Source organism: Dipodomys ordii, unplaced genomic scaffold (genome assembly GCF_000151885.1).
Source record: "Dipodomys ordii isolate 6190 unplaced genomic scaffold, Dord_2.0 Scaffold22, whole genome shotgun sequence".
Taxonomy (NCBI): Eukaryota; Metazoa; Chordata; class Mammalia; order Rodentia; family Heteromyidae; genus Dipodomys; species Dipodomys ordii.
Window position 1 is genome coordinate 1,842,277 of NW_012267238.1, and position 19,593 is coordinate 1,861,869.

General features: G+C 49.4%; 1 protein-coding gene across 1 annotated transcript; it reads right to left on the reverse strand.

The window, feature by feature from the left end:
- Positions 1-376: 376 nt before the first annotated feature.
- On the reverse strand, positions 377-19,544 carry LOC105984099 (short transient receptor potential channel 2). Its single transcript, XM_013014175.1, has 13 exons — positions 18,813-19,544; positions 17,308-18,027; positions 14,362-14,574; positions 12,796-12,960; positions 11,606-11,780; positions 10,150-10,350; positions 9,889-10,051; positions 8,566-8,658; positions 5,649-5,841; positions 3,499-3,626; positions 3,321-3,399; positions 1,862-2,003; positions 377-884 (listed from the first exon to the last, which is right to left on the reverse strand). The coding sequence occupies exons 1-13, from the start codon at positions 18,825-18,827 to the stop codon at positions 493-495; spliced, it is 2,679 nt and encodes an 892-aa protein (XP_012869629.1). The 5' UTR covers positions 18,828-19,544; the 3' UTR covers positions 377-492.
- Between the last annotated feature and the right edge of the window lie 49 nt (positions 19,545-19,593).

Here is a 19,593-nt window from a genome sequence, read left to right on the forward strand (position 1 = left end):
AGGTCTGAGAAATCGGGCTGGGAATGTGGCTTAGTGGTAGAGCGCTTGCCTAGCATGCATGAAGCCCTGGGTTCAATTCCTCAATACCACATACACAGAAAAAGCTGGAAGTAGCACTGTGGCTTAAGTGGTAGAGCGCTAGCCTGAGCATAAAGAAGCTCAGGGAAAGTGCCCAGGCCCTGAGTTCAAGTCCCAGGACTGGCAAAAAAAAAAAAATCTGAGAAATCCAGTGTGAGATTCTAAGCCCAAAATACTGAAAGTTCCAGAGGAGGCTACTGCTCTCTGCCCTGCTCACACTGCGTCCATTTCAGGGGAAAATTGAAGAAGGACCTTAATACCACAAGAGACAGGAATTCTCACCCACGCAGCAGGTATCTAACATGCATTTGAAGAGACTTTATTAAGACAAGAGATCCCATAGAAGTTTCTACTGAGTGGCCCTCATTCCACCCAACCAAGCTGACTAGTGACAGAAGGGAGCCTTCCATGGCATTAGGACCCCTCCTCGGTCTTCACATCCCCCGGGGAGGGCACACCCCAGAGCCCCTCTGCCTCTTGTTCTCTGTGCACCAATGCATGAACAGGGGAAGCAGGCAAGCACTCCCCAGTAGCTGGACTCCCAGCCTCTGTGGCAGCCTGAAGCCCGGGTTCTAAAGGGCTCTGTGTCCCCACCAGCCCTGGCACAGCCAGCTCCAGGGTCTCAGGGAGTGAGGGGCCCAGGTTCTGGAAGCTGTTGCGCACTCGGGTGATGTAGCGGCTGAGGACGCTGGCACCATCCGGAGGCCGGGGTGTCCCTCCTGTCGCCAGCGTCCGCTGCACACCAGCCACCTCACTTTGGAGGCGAGATACAGTCTTCGTCAGCTCTGTGAGTCTGTTGCCCAGGTCTGGGGAGAAGAAGCATGGAGGGGAAGTCTTCCAGAAGTGGAGCCTGTTCAATATCTCTTTTCCCCCCCACTCAATAGAACCCCAGAGACACCCTTTCTGGGGTCCTGAGGAAGGACTTGGAGAACTGAGGAGGTGACCTGGGCAGACAGAGTCTGGAGTAGATGAGTCTGAGAGGCAGTGGGAGGGGATCACTTTAGGAGACAAAGAAGGCAAGACTTCTGGGCCAGAAAGGAGGTGAGAGAGGAGTCACAGGGACAGTTTTCAGTGGGGAGATGTGTACATCTAACCTCATTAGACCTCTCAGGCCAGCCCAAATCCTACCTGCCTTTCTCTACTGTTCCCTTCCCCTGATGCTCACAAAATGACTCTTTCCTGTCCTTTGGGCTCCCACTGCAGTCTGTGTCTCAACTAAGCATTTTCTACTTACTAGGATGGTTTCTCATCACTCTGAAAACTTCTATGGAGCCCCCTCCCTCCAAACAAGGCCCAGAACAAGAAAGACACAGTGGTGAACCAGGGATTGCATGAATGGATGGGAGAAAAAAAATAACCATGTGAATGAAAGCAGGAATGAGTGATTGAATGAAAACACTAGAGCTGGGTACTGGTGGCTCACATCTGTAACCCTAGCTACTCAGGCTGAGATCTAAGGTTCAAAGCCAGCCCTGGCAGGAAAGTCTGGGAGATGCTTATCTCTAGTGAGCCACCAGAAAACTGAAGTGGTGCTGTGGCTCAACATGGTAGAGCACTAGCCTTGAATAAAAGACCTCAAGGACAGCGCATAGTCCCTGAGGCCAAACCCTATGACTGACAAAAAGAAAAAGAAAAAACACTGGAACAAATACTGACATGGGTCTAAGGGTAACAGGGCAAGGACCATAGGATGCAGGCCTGTAGGGAAGAATGGGGCCATGCACAAACACAGCTGAATGAGAGATGTGACGAGGTGTGGGAAGGCATGGAGTAGACAACTAACCTTTGCGACGGGTCTCCTCGAACTCACGTCTGGCAGTTTCTATGTAGCGCTGCACCAGGGCCTTGATGACACGTAGACGGTAGGATCCACGCTCACCCTTCCCGGGCCCTGCCCCTATCCCTGCCTCTGCCCCAGGGTTGGCCTGGAATGGAAAGACAGGAGAGTAAGAGATTCTTTATCCACAGCCTTCCTGTAATTACTGACCTGCCTCAGCAATAAAGGACCAAGGCAAAATCTGAGTAGATCTGCTGTCCCAAAAAGCTGTACACCTAGCCCCTGGTCTACCTCCACCTCACAGTCCTGAAAGGTAGAGGAAGGGAGACCCCAAAGTGGAGGAAGGCTGACTGGGGGTGAAGTGAAGGTTGGGAGGGGAAGGAGAAAGAAGAATCCCCCTGCAGCCCTAGAAGTAATGCTGGGGGGAAGTAGGAAGGGGCTCTCATGTAGAGCTGGGATGGGTAGGGGACAGGTAATGGGAGGTAAGTGAACCCTTCAAATGCCAGCCTTAACTGTGTGTGTGTGTGTGTGTGTACTAAAGCTTACACTCAGGGCCAGAGCACTATCTCTTGGATTTTTTGCTCAAGTCTGGCCCTCTGCTAGAGGCCTTGTTTATAAGGTGGTGTTGATCTGTGTTAGAAAAACATTCATTTTCACTGGAGTTTGATGGCTCAGACCTGTAATCCTAGCTACGCAGGAGATTGAGAGCTGAGGATTGGAGCTCAAAGCTAGCCCAGGCAGGAAAGTCTGAGACTTTTTTTTTTTTGGTCCAGTCGTGGGGTCTGAACTCTGGGCCTGGGCGTTGTCCCTCAGCTCTTCAGCTCAAGGCTAGCACTCTACCACTTGAGCCACAGCGCCACTTCTGGCTTTTTTCTTTTTGCTTATGTGGTGCTGAGGAATCGAACCCAGAGCCTCAGGCATGCAAGGCAAGCACTCTACCACTGAGCCACCTTCCCAGCCCAAGTCTGAGACTCTTATCTCCAATTAACCACCAGAAAACTAGAAGTGTCTTTGTGGCTCAAATAGTAGAGTACTAGCCTTGAGCAAAAGAGTTCAGTGACAGTGCCAGGCCCTGAGTTTAAGCCCTATAACTGACACTAAAAAAAAGCTGTAAGTGGTACTGTGACTCAAGCTTTGAGCAAAAGAAGCTCAGGGGTAGCACCTAGGTCCCGAGTTAAGCACTGGGACTGGTACAAAAAACATTCATTCACATTTTGGCCCAGTTTGGAGCATGGAGGGTATTTGCATTTTGGAAAGAGTGTTGCATGGACTTCTGTCCAGGCTGCGGGACAGGTCGGAAGTTCAGGGAAGAGGGAAACTGGGAAAATGGAAGTGGGAATGGTTTTCTGGGAACACACCTGGGAAGACATGTGCCCATACCTGCTATTCACAGCCAGACCAGCCTAGGTAATACAGGTGAAGCCTTGTGTGAGGCAGACCCACAGCAAGCAGACGAGGTACTCACAAAGGTGGGGACTGGGGGATAGGCTGGCTTCTTAGTTTTGCAGCAGGAACAGCAACAGCAAATGATCTGGAAAATTTTCCTGAGAGATTTCAATGGTAGGAAAAGGTCAGTCAGGGGACAAGGCCTGGAAATAGGGACATGAGCTGGGCAGTGTGAGAGTGAGCTTAGAAGTCATCACCTGAGAAAGTAGAAAAAGGCCTTGGGAGAGGGCAGGATGTTGAAAGGCACAGGCAGGGTCAGACCCTCTCGGAAGTACGATAAGTAGAGCTTGGAACGAGCAAACTTCCATTCCACATCAGCATCATCCTGGGGGCCAGGAGGCAGCGGCTGCGCAAGCTCCACACTGGCTCCAGGCCCTCTTGCTCATCACCTCTCTCCCCAGTGCCCTCCTCTTCTATTCTCCATTTGGCAACCACCTCTCTCTCTCTTTCTCTCTCTCCCTCTTCCTCTCCCTCTCTCTCTTCTCCCTCTCCCCACCCCTCTCTCTCCTTGAATTACAGGCCTGAGTGCTGTCCCTGAGCTGCTTTTGCTCAAGACTAGTAGTCTACCACTTCAGCCACACTTCTGCTTCTGTTTTTTTCTGTGATTACCTGAGCTGGCTTTGAACCGCAATCCTCAGATCTCAGCCTCTTGAGTAGCTAGCATCTGCCTTTTTTTTTTTCTTTTTGGTGCCAGTACTGAGGCTTGAACTCAGGGCCTGAGTACTGTACCTAAGCTTGTTTGCTCAAGGCTAGCAATCTTACCACTAGAGTCACAGCACCACTTTGGTCTTTTTGGTGGTTAATTGGAGATAAGAGTCTTAGGGACTTTACTTCCTGGATTGGGTTCAAACCATTATCCTTAAGATATCAACTTCCTTGAGCTGGGAAGGTGGCTCAGTGGTAGAGCACTTGCCTTGCATGCCTGAGGCCCTGGGTTTGATTCTTCAGCACCACACAAGCAAAAAGAAAAAGCCGGAAGTGGTGCTGTGGCTCAAGTGGTAGAGCGCTAGCCTTGAGCTGAAGAGCTGAGGGACAGTGCCCAGGCCCAGAGTTCAAGCCCCACGACTGGCAAAATCAAAAAGATCTCAGCCTCCTAAGTAGCTAGACTTACATACATAGGCCACAGGCAAGCACCCTCCCACCCCACTCCCAACCCCAGTACAGGGGCTGGCTTGAGCTTTTTTTTTTTTTTTTTTGCTAGTCCTTGGGCTTGAACTCAGGGCCTGAGCACTGTCCCCGGACTTCTTTTTGCCCAAGGCTAGCACTCTACCACTTGAGCCACAGGGCCACTTCTGGCATCTTCTGTTTATGTGGTATTGAGGAATCAAACCCAGGGCTTCATGCATGCTAGGTAACCACTCTAACACTAGGCCACGTTCCCAGCCCTGGCTTTGAGCTCTTACTTAGTTTTTCTACTCAAGGCTAACACTCTACTACAGGAACCACACCTCTACTTCTGGGTTTTCAGTAGTTAACTGGAGATAAGAATTTCCTAGTCTTTCTTACCCAGGCTGGCTTTAAACCACAATCTTCAGATCTCAGCCTCCTGAGTAGTTAGAATTATAGGCATGGACCACTGGTGGCCAGTCTCTTCTCATTCCTGTCTTCATTGTCAACTATCACCCACATTTCCCCTGCCTGTCTCTTCATTTCCTGCATTCCCCCACTATCATCACCCTTCTACCTTCCCATTCCCACCCAGCCTCTTCTCCAGACTGCAGCTCAACCCACCCACTTCCCCTCCTCCTTCTCATGTTCTCTTCTACTTTGCCATAGTACACTCTCCCACACATCTGTGTCACCCAAAAAAGTACTAAACTTGGTATCTGGAGATACTAGCAGTATTAATAAGACCTTCTGTTTTGGTTTTTTTGGACATAGCCTTGAACTCATGTTACTCCTGCCTCACCTCTTTGTATGTATGTGTGTATGTGTGCTAGTCCTGGGGCTTGAATTCAGGGCCTGGGCGTTGTCCTGCATCTTTTTGCTCAAGGCTAGTGATCTACCATTTTGAGCCATAGCTCTACTTCCAGTTTTCTGGTGCTTAATTATAGACTTTTCTGCCTGGGTTGACTGAATCAAGATACTCAGATCTCAGTCTTAGTAGCTAGGATTACAGATGTGAGCCACCCATACAAAACAGTACTTTACCCCACCCTTCAGTGCTGGGATTACAGGCTTAAAAGTAAAACCCTCACTAACCTAAGAGAATTTGTCCAAAGCCATAAAACAAAACAATAGTAGAAAGAGCAGGAACTCAAGTGTCTTGACTCCTTACAACGAATTCCTCTCCCTTCCTCCATACCTCCCCTCCCACCCCCCATTAAGTTAGCGTCCGTTCACATACCTCAATCTTCTGAAAGGAGTTGGTGATCATGGCAATGAGCATGTTGAGCAGCACAATGACCATGACAATGGTGAAGATGCCATAGAGGGCTCGGCCCACAAATTCAGGTACCAGAAATTGAGGCATGTCCACCACACTGTGTTCCTCCATGCCAAACATGGTCCAGAACAGAAACTGGAATGTCTCGTTGAAACTAGCACACCAGGCCAGAGAAATGATGGGAAAATCTGGGAGTGAGAGATCTGAGGCCCCCACCCAACACACTCTTCCTCCCACACCAGAACCAGACACAGGTGTTCTATGTCATGAAGCCCTCTGGACTAAGATTAGCCATCCAGATGCTCACCATTTCTGAGCTTCAACCTTTATTTTTTTTCACATTTACAAATATTAAATTTATTATAACTAGAATTTATTGTTTTTCAGATTTGGCCACCTTATAGCTCGGTTTGAGGGTCAACCTTTATTCTTCTGATCAAAGATACCTGAGGCTGGCCCCAAGCAAAAAGCAAAACCCTACCTCAAAACTAATTAAAGCAACCAGGTGTTAGTGATGCCTGCCTATAATCCTAACAACACAGGAGACTAAGATCTGAAGATTGTGGTTTGAAACCAGCCTGGGCCAAGGAATCTTTAGGACTCTTATCTCTAATTAACCAGCAAAAAAGCAGAACTTTTTGTGTATGTTCACTCATGGCACCAGCCTTGAGTAAAAAAGACAAGCAAGAGTGTTAAGAACTCAAAATGTTCAAAAATAAAAAACAAAAAGCAAAAATCACCTAAATCATAAGGATGGGGGTATATGGCTTAAGTGGTAGAGAAGCAGCTAGCAAGTAGGAGGCCCTGAGTTTAAACTCTAGTACTGTCAAAAAATAATAAAAAAAAAAAGCTGGGTGCCAGTGGCTCCTGCCACTGCTACCTACTCAGAGGCTGAGATCTGAGAATTGCAGTTCAAAGCTAGGCCCAGCAAGAAAGTCCATGAGACTCTTATCTACAATAAACTACAAAAAAAAATTCCTGAAATGGAGATAAAGCTCAAGTGGTAGAGCAATAACCTTAAGTGAAAAAGCTCAGGGATAGTGCCCAGGCCATGAGTTCAAGCCTCAGAACCAGCACACACACAACAAAATATAAACCCAACGGTCCTTACTGGGCTGGGTGGGTAGATGACAAGGATGTGGTACAGAGCATATCAATAACCCCAGGACTCCTTCTTCCAGGAAGCCCTTCCTGATCTCCTGTCCCTGCTCTCAGAAGAATGTGCTTTTCCACTAGTCACTCAAAGGCCTGGTCAGAGGTCCTCCTGTTGTATTTATTTGTGAATCTGTCTTATGCTGTCTGTGTCAGCACCAGTTCAGGCACAGATTGCAACTTGTTTTCCCATTACTCCAATTGCACTAATGTATCTTTTCTAAATGCTAATCTGACCTAATCTGTTTTACTTCTTCAACCATTAAATGTTCCTGGCTATCCTGACCTATACACCTACTACATCTTATCTGAGGTTCTCAGCAAAATACTTTTTTTTAAAACTATTTTTTTTAATCTACTGATTTATTTTTTTTTTTTGGGTCCGGTCATGGGGCCTGAACTATGGGTCTGGGCGCTGTCCCTCAGCAATTCAGCTCAAGGCTAGCATTCTACCACTTGGAGCCACAGCGCCACTTCTGGCTTTTTGCTTATGTGGTGCTGAGGAATCGAACCCAGGGCCTCAGGCATGCAAAGCAAGCGCTCTACCACTGAGCCATCTTCTCAGCCCAGCAAAAATGCTTTCATTTTTTTAAAGTACCAAGGTTTGAACTCAGGGCCTTCTACTTACTAGGCATACACTCTGCCACTTGAGCCACACTTTCAACCCTTAAGGAAACATTCTAAACTATTTACAGGTGACGTGTCATATTATATAAAAAAATTTAAATGGTTCAGGGGGAAAGACGGAATAAAGAAAAGAATAGAGCAAGCAGATGTGGCCAACAGTAACAACTGGGTGAAGCTAAGTAGAGGATTTAATTAATTTTTAATTTTTCATAGGCTTGACATTTTTTCAAATAAAAAGATAGAGGAGGAGATGAGTGAATGAACAAATGAATGACTGACAGAGTGAATCAATGTGGGAATAAGAAACCTGAATGGCCTGGTACCTGTAATTCTAACAACTTGGGAAGTTGAGATTGGGAGGATAGTTCTTGAGCAGGAGAGTTTACAAGACCCCTTCTCAAGTATTAGCTAGACATAGTGACTTACAACTATAGGCTACCTACACAGGAGACTAAGATCCAGAAGATCAACATTTCAGGCCAGCAGAAGAGTTCGTGAGATTTTATCACAGTGGAAGAAGGTGAGTGTGGTGGTGTACACCAGTCTAAGATAGAAGGCAGAAAATGGAGGACTGAGGTCCAGGAACATGCCAGGCAGGAATTGAGACCCTACATCCAAAAATAGCCAGTGCTCCAGGCGCCGGTGGTTCATGCCTGTAATCCTAGCTACTCAGGAGGCTGAAATCTGAGGATCAAGGTTCAAAGCCAGCCTGGACAAGAAAGTCCCTGAGACTCTCATCTCCAATAAACCACTAGAAAACCAGAAGTGATGCTGAGGCTCAAGTGGTAGAGCGCTCGCCTTGAGCTGAAGAACTGAGGAACAGTGCCCAGGCCCAGAGTTCAAGCCCCACAACTGACAGAAAAAAAAAAAAATAGCCAGTGCACAAAAGGGCTAGAGGCATGACTCAAGTGGCAGTTTCTGCCTAGCAAGTACGAGGCCCTAGTACTGCCAAAGAAGAAAAAGAAAGAAAGAAAAATGAAAAAATGTATACAAATAAGGGAAGGAGAAAGAAGAGTCAAGTTGCAAGATTCCATTGCCCTACTTGCCCCTGCCCCTGCCCCTGCCCCCGCCCCTGCCCCCACCCCTTTCCCCATCATACTTGCCCAGTCGCTCTGTCTCCTGGTAAGGCACATAGATGTTGTTGAGGCCACAGAGGAAGGCAGTCAGGATGATCATGAGGATGAACATGAACCTGGCAAGGGGTGGAATATAGGAGAGTCCAAGATCTCCCCTTTAAGAGAAATCAGGCTCTTGGAACAGGAGTGGGGGTAATGACCTTCCTAGCTCTTTATCTGACAGCTATTCATTTTGATTGTTAATGAAAGCAAGGAATTTGGGAGAAAGAAATTAGGGATTTGAGTTAAGTGCCAAAATAGAAGGTCTCCCTTGAGAATAATGGGTACTGAATCTAGGCAATGAAAACTGGGAATGAACTAGTCTCTTAGGAAGGGATTGAGATGCTGAGATCCCAGGATATGGCCAGTAGTCAGACTCCTACTGGATAGCAGTTATCACCCAAACAGCTAGAGGCAAATGTGAGAATGAGTTAGCTTGCTGCAGAGAAGGCAAGGATCCGAAGGTGAGGTACAAGGTTCGCCTCCTAAACCTGTGCACATGTGTAACTAGTTCATTTCTCACCAATAGCACCTACTCTGGTCTTGCCTCAGATATTAACCCTGGGCTCTGATTAGGGTGAGAGGCCAAGTTTAGCTGTACATGACTTATCTGTCCAAAGAGAGGGAAAGCTGAGGCCCAGAGAAGGGTCGCAGAGATAGTAACAGTACCAAGATCAGAAGGTGAACCAATGGCTGGGTACCAGTGGCTCACACATGGAATCCTAGTTTTTCAAGAGACCAAGTTCTGAACAGCGTGGTTCAAAGTCATCCTGAGCAGCAAAGTCCATGAGACTCTTTAATTAACCACCAAAAAGCCAGAAGTGGAACTGTGGTAGAGGGCAAGCCTTATGCAAACAAGCTCAGGGACAGTGGCCAGGCCCTGAGTTCAAGCCTCAGGACCAGCATGCACACACACACACAGATATCAAGCAGGCTGGGATATAGCTCAGTGGCAAAGAGCTTGCCTAGCAAGTATAGTGTCCTAGGTTTCACCCCCCCCCAGTACTAAAAAGAAAATTTTTAAAAAGTTTGTTAAGCAATGGCCTTTAATGCTCTAGTGGTTTGTAATACCTTGGGGTGATGGGCCTCTTTGAGAATTAGGTGACCATTATAGCCCCTCCCAGCAGAGAAATGCTTTACATTTACACCCCAAATTTTGCCTGTATTTCCCCAGGTCTCAGAAGCTTCTGTCCCTAGAGTAACAACACAGATGAATGCCGGGGCTACCCCAGAGCTGGGGAATTTCAGAAGGAGGTCCTGTGGAACCCCTCTGGAAGGAGAGGACTCCGAGCTGGGGAAGTACACACCGGATCATGTCGTCGATCATCCTGCCAATGGAAATCTGCAGAGTGCCCAGCGACTCGTGGGCTGGCAGGATGTAGGCCAGGCGGGTGAAGCTGAGCATGCTGGTGACCGCGAAGAGCACCTCGGCCAAGAACTGGGGATCTTCTGTGCGCCACTCGCTTCGCTCTGTGCAAGGTGAGATGGTGGCAGTGTCTGAGAACCAAGGAAGGAGAGAGCCTGAGGAATTTAGGGCTGAGCTGGGGCCGGGGGGCAGTGTTACTCACCAGCAGTGGTGAAATAGTGACAGGCAGGGCCATCAGAGGCATCCTGGCAGTGCATGAAGGCCAGCCCTGCCAGGAGGATGCGCAGCGCGAAGGCTGCCAGGTACAGAGACAGGATGACAACATCCAGGAAGTTCCACCAGTCCAGCAGGTAGCTCCGCAGGCCCTCGATCCACACTTCCTTACACTCAAACCACAGGAAGCCTGGAGGGGTGGCAGAGGCCAGGATAGGAGGGGGCAGAGCTCTCTCCTTCTAGATCAGAGCCACAGTATGGTGAAGGGGATCCTCTGCTGGGGGTTAGGATGCTAAGATATCACTTCATCTATCTGGGAGCAACATGATCTTATCTGACAGCAAGGACCCCTCTCTGGTGTACACTCAGTTGGTAACAGCTGCACCAAGGGCCACAGGCAGCTGATGCTCAGAAAGTGACGAGCCCCCGGGAAGAGGCCACACTGGGAAAGAACAACTTACATCCATTCCCTGCCTTCCACCAAATAAGTACTAGGCAAATATTTAAAGTCTTACCTAAATAAAGGAGGTTTCCCCTTACAACTTTGCAAGTGTTTTCTTTCCCCACACATAGGTAAAGGAAGAACTGTTGATTTCATTTGAGCTCATCACAGGTCAACAAATCAATTCCCTTTTGGGATGCTTTTGTTTCTCTTTTCCTTTCCTTCTCTTTTTTTTCTTTTTTGTTGTCAGTCGTGGGGCTTGAACTCTGGGCCTGGGCACTGTCCCTGAGCTTTTCAGCTCAAGGCGAGCACTCTACCATTTGAGCCACAGCGCCACTTCCAGTTTTCTAGTGGTTTATTGGAGATAAGACTATCACGGACTTTCCTACCCGGGCTGGCTTTGAACTGATATCCTCAGATCTCAGCCTCCTGAGTAGCTAGGATTATAGGCGTGAGCCACCAGTTTCTCTTCTTTCTCTCTTTTGTGTCAGTACTGGGGCTTGAACTCAGGGACTGGGCACTGTCCCTGGGCTTTTTTGCTCAAGGCAAGAGCTCTACCACATGAGCTACAGCTCCACTTCTGCCTTGAGATAAGTCTCATGGGCTGGTTTGTAACTGATATCCTCAGATCTCAGGCTCTTGAGCAGGTACGATTACAGGTGTGAGCCACCAGTGCCTAGCTTGGATGGCTGTCTTATTTGTGAGAGGATGAGAATCCTCAGAGTTGGTAGTATCTGGTTCTATTTGCTGTAGAACCTGGACAAAAGGAGTTATTCCATTCTCTGTGCCTGAGGATTGCTAATCAGGAGTCTGCCACAGGACTGAATCCCCTGATGAGAAGTGAAGGCAAAGTGTCCCTCCTGACAGAACCTAGGCAAGTCTGGTTGGATGCTCAGGGGCATCTACACACGCAGGGCCTCTCCAATGAGATGCTTGCCTATCAAGGACCATGAGGAGGGCCCTGAAAGACAGATGTCACAAATAAACGATCCCACCCGTGTACCTGCAACCCAAATCATGTGTAGTGAAGTCTCCCAGACACTCTGGCTGCGGCCTTGGAAGGTGCTCAGCTGTGTCTCCATGGCCAGGGACTCTCCCAGCAGGAAGATGAGGAACCACAGGTAGGAGGCTGAGTGCAGCAGGAACTTCAGCACCGGGATCTTTAGCAGGCGACCCAGCTTTGGGGGAAGAGAAAGTCCTGGTTCCTCCTTGGAAGGTAGTCTTGCTGCCCTGCTCTGACCATGTATGACTGCTCTTCTCAGTGTCACCCACTCACGGATCCAGACACTAATCAAGAATGTCCTGTAGGTCAGGCCTGCACTTTTATCTGTTGTCACCTTCACAACCACACAAAGTAAGCATTATTTTCCTATAGATTACGGGAATGGAGGGATACAGAGGTAAAGTAACTTCCCTGTGTGTTGTCGCATGGACTCTTCAAACTCAACCAAGGTAAAGGTAGATCCAGCTTGTTCCTCCTAGCAGATAACATGAACAGTCACCCCGTTCTCTCATGGGGGACAGTTTATGTAATTCCTGTCCCTTGTCTACAGTTTGCCTTCACGCGATGAGGGAGCTTTTCCAAGCAGAGTTCATGGCTTCCTTATTTCCTTAACCCAACATTGGCTTCCGTTCTAACCAGCTTATCTCCAAGACTCTGGGAGAGCTGCCCTTGTCCCCCTGACTGCTCACTATATTGGTATGGCTGCTTTAGCAGCAGTGCATTCGTTTCTTTTGCTTTCTCTGATGTGGTACACTCTCTCTCCAAGGCCCAGGGCCTCGCCCTGTGCCTTTCTATTCCTGATTCCCTGGCATTCCCTTTCTTATCTCTCCTGCTTGACAGGTCTGTTCATTATATCCCAGGACCCAGGCCTGTGCTTGGCTTGCAGCAGAATCTCAAGGAAATCTTGATTTGGGTGGCACTCTCTTTAGGAGAAGTTAGGGCTATAAGGGATCCAGGCTTTGAAGGCAGTGAGATCAGGAGCAGCACTCAATCCTGACTGCTATTTACTGTGTACTCTGGACAAAGAGTACTTGCATTCCACCTGTTTCAACATTCCTCCTCTGCACAGAACTTTCCAGAGCTTCCTCAAGCTATTGGGTGGGAACATTGACAAAGCATGCAGCCCAAGGAGGGTCTGACATAAACCAAGTGCTCCCCAAATGAATGATCAAGAATCTTATTTGTAGTACCCGAGACTTGGGTGCCAGCCAGTAGCCAATGCAGAGGAAGGGCATGGTGAGGAAGATGAGGAAAGCGATGAACAGCTTCCAGATGGTGGTGCTTCCACGCCAGCCAGCCAGGTTCCCACACCAGATGGAGGACAGGACTTGCTGGCAGATAGGATGTGCTACGAACTAAGCAGAGATGAGGTATAGGAAGGGGTAGAAGGGGTGCCAGGCAGGGAGGAAGAGGAAACCAGTTGGCTGCAGAGACAATTAGCTATCACAGATTAAACCATCTTTTGTGTGTGTATGTGTGGGGGGGGGTCATGGGGCTTGAACTCTTGGCCTGGGCACTGTCCTTGAGCTCTTCAGCTTGAGGCTAGTATTGTACTACTTGAGCCACAGCACCACTTCTGGTTTTCTGGTGGTTTATTGGAGGTAAGAGTCTCATAGACTTTCCTGCCAGAGCTGGCTTTGAACTGTGATCCTCAGATCTCAGCCTCCTGAGTAGCTAGGATTACAGGTGTAAGCCACTGGCACCCAGCTTAAACCATCTTTTTTGATGAGACAGGTTCATGCTTCATAGCCCAGGCCAGTCTCGAACTCATGATCTTCCTGCCTCAACCTTCTGAGTGTTGGAATTAGAAGTATGTACCACCATGCCTGGCTATCATCTTTTTCTCCCCACACAAACCAACCTAGAAGAGGACCTTTATTTGCTTTGTGACCAGGAGTAGCTCCAGCTTGCTCTAGGTCTTATCTGTGAAGGAGAAGGCTGAAATTTGAAGGTTTTCCTGGGCGGTCTGGATTTCACATTCATTTTTGTATGTGCAGGTTCTGGGGCTTGAATTCTGGGCCTGGGCGCTATTTTGTGTGTGTGTGTGTGTGTGTGTGTGTGTGTGTGTGTGTGTGTGTGTGTGCTGTCTTTGAGCTCTTCAGCTGAAGGCTAGTGCTCTACCACTTAAGCCACAGTGCCACTTCCGGTTTTCTGAGTGGTTTATTGGAGGTAAGAGTTTCATGGACTTTCTTGCCTGGGCTGGCTTTGGACCGTGATCCTCCAATCTTGTTGTGGGGAGTGTAGTACTAAACTCCAGCAACAAAGAAGACTGAGCCAATCTGGCAGGCCAGAAGCAAGGCTGAGTCTAGTAAGACTTGGGTGGGATCCTAGTTGGGAGATGGTCTCCCAAGGCCAGTGAGGGGCTAGGGCTTAGGTATATGTGTGGCTAGGGCGGGATAGGAACTTCTCTTCTTGTCATCAAAGGTTTAAAATAGAAGAGTGCTCAGGAAGCCAGGCGCTGGTGGCTCTCGCCTGTAATCCTAGCTACTCAGAAGGCTGAGATCTGAGAATCAGGGTTCAAAGCCAGCCCTGGCAGGAAAGTCCATGAGACTCTTATTTCCAATAAACCACCAGTGCTAGGCTTGAGCTGAAGAGCTGAAGGACAGCGCTCAGGCCCAGAGTTCAAGACCCATGACTGACCAAAAAAAAAAAAAAAGTGCTCAGGTCTGAGGTAAGCTAAAGGCAGGAAAAGAAGTTGCTCAGAGGTGGCAGGGTAAGGGATGGGGCAGAGGGGATGCACTGGAGGCCCAGCTGACCCGCTTCTGGTTGTAGTTCACAGCCAGCCGTAGCCTTGCCAGGTTGGGGATGCCTTCCTCAAAGGCCTGGGCCAGGCCCTCAGCCTCAGGCTCTGTCTCGCTGTCCTCTCCCAGGTCATTGAGCACTGCAGTGACCTCGCTCTGGTTCCGGCACATGCCCAGTAGCTCAAAGCCGTAGTCCTGGCTCAGCGACTCCAGGGCGATGTACTCAGGCTGTAGGGAAGGAAGTGTGTGTACCAGCCATGCTGTGGCCTCAGCCCCATTCAATGAACCAAACCTTCCCCTTCCCAAACAGTGGGCCTGGGCCATGGCTGTCCTGCCCTCAGGCCATCACTTTCTGTACCCAGTGTCACCAGGTCATTGATTTCTTTCTTCTCTGCCACCTCATCAACCCTTCTTGCTTCTTATCACCTTTGCCTATCTGGTGTTGTTTCTGCCTTATTTACTCCACCCAAACCCTGCTACCTTTGCCTGCTCCTTGGACTTTCTTTTTTCTTTTTGCTTATGTGGCGCTGAGGAATCGAACCCAGGGCCTCAGGCGTGCAAGGCAAGCACTCTACCACTGAGCCAACTTCCCAGCCCGCTGCTCCTTGGACTTTCTATTTCTAGACCTGTTTCTCATCACCTTTCATATGCTCATTGCATTATTTACTCTCTGTGTGTGTGTGTGTGTCATGGAGCTTGAATTCAGGGCTTGGGCACTGTCCCTGAGCTTTTTCACTTAAGGCTTTTGCACTTTGAGCCACAGCTCCACTTCCAGCATTCTGGTGGTTAACTGAAAATAAGAGTCTCATGTACTTTTCTCCCTCGGCTGGTTTTGAACTGTGATCCTCAGATCTTAGCCCCTCCTGAGTATCAGCTAGGATGACAGGCGTGACTCACCAGTGCTCAGCTTATTTTATTTTTGAGCATCTATATAATAAGAAAATCTGTCCTGGCAGTTTCAAGAGATACATACTACCCATTCTTTTTTTTTTTTTTTTTGGTCATGGGGCTTGAACTCTGGGCTTGAGCGCTGTCCCTCAGCTCTTCAGCTCAAGGAGAGCGCTCTACCACTTGAGCTGCAGCGCCACTTCTGGTTTTCTAGTGGTTTATTGGAGATAGGAGTCTCACGGTCTTTCCTGCCTGGGCTGGCTTTGAACTGCGATTCTCAGATCTCAGCTTCCTGAATAGCTAGGATTACAGGCGTGAGCCACCAGTACCTGGCTCATACTACCCATTCTATCCTGTTTTACTTTGGGCCCTTCTTCCTTTCATTCTCTCCCTCCAGATTTCATTGTGTAGCACATGCTGGCTTCAAACTAATTTTTTTTTTTTTTTTTGGTCCGGTTGTGGGGCCTGAACTCTGGGCCTGGGCGCTGTCCCTCAGCTCTTCAGCTCAAGCACTCTACCACTTGAGCCACAGTGCCACTTCCGGCTTTTTTCTTTTTGCTTATGTGGTGCTGGGGAATCGAACCCAGGGCCTCATGCATGCAAGGCAAGCGCTCTACCACTGAGCCATCTTCCCAGCTCAAACTAATTTTTTTGTGTGTGCCAGTGCTGTGGCTTGAAGTCAGTGCCTTTTACTCTTACTCTGGAGTAAGGCTCCAGTTCCAGCCTTATGCTGGTTAATTAAATAAGAGTTTCTTGGATTTGTCTGCCAAAGGGTTGGCTTTGAACAAAGATCTTTTGTTCACAGCCTTCTTAGCAGCTAGGATTATAGGAATGTGCCATCTGAGCTCAGCTGACCTTCAATTCTTCCATTGTCCCACCTCTACTACCTCCAGTGTCCCAAACTAGGATTATAGGTGTTCACTACCATTCCCTGCCAATAAAGTGGGGATGAGGGGCTGGGAAGGTGGCTCAGTGGTAGAGCACTTGCCTTGCATGCATGAGGCCCTGGGTTCGATTCCTCAGCACCACATAAGCAAAAAAAAAAAAAAATAAAGTGGGGATGAGAATTCTTGTCCCTTACCCACCTATTCCTCCTTCCCTCTCTTCCCCTTCCTCTCCCTTCTCCCTTTCCTGTGCTGCATGAGAGCGGAGGGAAAGCCTGTTGGCAAGGACTTTTCTTGCTAGCTGTGCAGGGGAAGTTTTCATCCTCCTGCTTTTCCACGACTCCCAGCCAGGGGTGCAGGTGAAGGCAGCAGAGGTCACATCCTGCCTTAGACATTGCTCTCATAGGTTCTCTACCTAACGACAACTTCTAGGACAAAGATCAGGTGTGGCTTGGCCCACAAGGGATACCAGCGGGTGAGTGATGGACCAATTGTGCTGATGCAACTCAAGGCCTGGTCCTGCCTCCAGGCTCTGCCTCCCAAGTCTCAGTCCTACATGGGTGCTTCCTGTGCTCCCCACTGCATATCCATCTGCTGCCCCACGGCCCTTGCTGGAACTGCAGCCCCGCCTCGAATGTCCTCTCTGCTCCTCTTTACTGCCATGAAACCACCCCCTCCCACAGCTAGGCTTAATGTTGCCTCCTCCAGGAAATCTTCACCGTACACAGCAGATGTGGGAAGTTGATTCTGTTTTCTGGGCTTTGAAAGGCCTATGAATACTATCCATAGGAGCACTGAACAAAGTTTTGGGAATGACCTGTTCCTACCCTTGGTCTGTGATCACAGATGGTGGGCTTCAGCATGCACAGCGCCCCAGGTGGAAACATACAGCTTCTGAAATAGTTGGTGTCTAAGTCTGTCCAGCTGGTTTTCTGTTTCTGACTCCCCTGCTTCCCCAGATAGACTCAGGGCATCCCCAGGGTAGGCATTGTAACCCTGCACTGACTAGATGCCCCTATAGTGTCTGCTCATTGCAATTAGAGTAGGTCTCTGCCATTTGGGGTGGGGTTGTGATGTCACACACAAGACATTTCCTGAGACAAAAGAGGCTTCTCAGCTTTCGAGAACACCCCTACCTCAGTAGAAGATACCAGGCCCTGAAGGAAGAGGGAATAGGAGAGAGACCAACCTTAAACTCCGGCTCCTTGCGTGCCAGGCGCCTGAGCTCCCGGCTGAGTTGGAAGGCAGCCAGCATGGCATCCTCGCTGGCCAGCGACAGGTGGGCCCTGCTGGCAATGCCACGGTAGGTGTTGATGCGGGACAGGGAGAATTTGAGCAGGTCATAGCGGCGGGCATTGCTGCACTCGAGGCAGGCACAAGAGATGGGGTGGGGCCGGGCAATGGTGTGGCCCTGGTCCATGAGCAGCTGTGCAATCTCATACAGGTCTTTCTGGCAGGCCAGGGTGAGTGGTGTGACACCAGGGGCAAAGCGGGAGCCATCGATCGAGGAGTCAAAGAAAGCCAGAGAGAAAGACTTCGTGTCGACTTTGCGACCCTTCTCCCGTTCTAGCCGGGCCAGCAGGCGCCGCACCACTGCAGGCTGGTTTGTGTCCACTGCCACCAGCAGGGCTTCGTGGATCTGCCTGAAGTCAAACTTGATATTGGCCAGCAGCACATCGGTGATGGCCTCGTGGCCCAGGCGGATGGCCAGGTTGAGGGCTTCTCTCCAGGAGCGGTCCTCGGCCTCTTCCACATTCCGCAGGGGCCCCCCGGGCCCCCCACCTGTGACCTCTACCCCTGACTCCAAAAGCTGCTGCACAAGACCCAGACGCCCCTCCTGGATTGCTCCTAGGAGCTGGGGGGGGAACTTGAGCTTCTTGTTCACGATCTCTGTCCAGTTGGGTTGCGGCTGGATGGAGGGGAGAGGGCAGAAACCTGAGTTTCTAACCTGCTTTGTTTGGGGGCCTCCTTTACTCTTCACCTTCTAGCCCTTAATCCTCTACACCAGCCACCATTATGTTCTTCCTTGTCCCAAACACATGCTGGCCAGGATTGTCTGCTTTACCATTTTATTGTGTAGGTTCTCATCAGAAAAGTGCCAGACTAGGTCTGATGGCGGCCTCGTCCTCAGCTCCTCTTCTATCCTTGCACACAGTGGGGCCAAATGTGAAGACCCCAAGAAAGGGGTTAAAGAAGATGGACAGGAGGGGTGGGGGTGGGAGGTGCTACACTGGGAACCCAACCCCACAGGTAGGCCTCAGGATCATCCAGGGCCCAGCTCCCCTCTTGTTGACTTCATCTTCCAGCTGCTCACTCTGTGGGTTCCAGAGCCTATTCAGGACAGGTCCAGACATGTCCACACAGGAGAATCTTTGAACTGAGCTTGTCCCCAAACCCACAGCTTTGAACAGGACTCCGAGCAATGTACTTCTTATTCATCATACCCACTGGCTTTTCCTCCTGCTTTGGGGCATCTCCTGCTTACGACAGTGTGTCCCTCTTCTACCAGGCCTGGCCCCCTCCCCTGGCTTCTCTTGTGGGGTAGTCAAGAGCTCCCGGGTTCTCCTACCCACAGTTACACCCACCCTTTGCCTGGCTGCTTGGGTGTCCCTGTCCCTACTTTTTTCCAATAGTTTGGTTCCCAGCTAGAAAGAGGATTGAGATACAGGTAAGTAGGGGAAAAGGGCCTCTTACCGGAGGGGGATCCATGGTGGCACCCACTTCTGTAGGCAGGACTGGAGATCTGGACTCCTAATGTCTGCTCCCTTGACTGCACCCAGCCTCCTGTTCCTACCTGCTCAAAACCCCGCCCTGCGCCCTCCCTTTGCCAGGACCAGCTGCTCCCCCCTGCCCTAAACCTTGGGGAGCTGGAGTGCCATAGTGAAATCCTCTGGGGAAGGGGAGACAGTTTACAGTTGCTCACAGAAGGCAGGAACAGAATTTGGAGTATTGTAGCTCTGGGGAACCAAGATGGGAATGGGGTGCATCCAAGCCCCAAGCCAAGCCCAGGCCCATTCCTTGTCATTAACACTCTGTGAATGCATGGGTTAAGGGATTTTTCTCTCAGCTACCTAGAATTAACTCTGGACCCCCAAGATATAACTCACTAAAGGCACATGACAGTACTGTTACCTAGTTATGCCTAGGACAGTAAGGAAGGATACAACAGAAAGTGAAGTTCATAGGATGCTCGATGTCAGGCCCACACTCAAAAAACCATTCTCAGCTTCCTGCAACATTACAGGATCTTTTCTGTCATACTACTAGTAAGGCTTGATTCAGGGCCTCAGGCTCGTGCTTGTTCACTCACAGCTGGCACTCTAACTACCTAAGCATGGTACCTCAACCTGATTTTTGGCTGGTTAAGTGGAATTGGAAGTCTCAAAGACTTTTCTGCCCAAGCTGGCTTCAAATTCTGATCCTCAAATCTCAGCCTCTGAGTAGCTAGGATTATAAACACAAGTAACCAGTATCC

Excerpts from the sequence above, each read along its gene's own strand:
- LOC105984099 (XM_013014175.1), bottom strand. Across the intron at positions 3,400-3,498 it reads GCCTTTTTCTACTTTCTCAG|GAAAATTTTCCAGATCATTT; the intron begins GTGATGACTTCT and ends GAAATCTCTCAG. Across the intron at positions 2,004-3,320 it reads ATCCCCCAGTCCCCACCTTT|GCCAACCCTGGGGCAGAGGC; the intron begins GTGAGTACCTCG and ends TTTCCATTCCAG.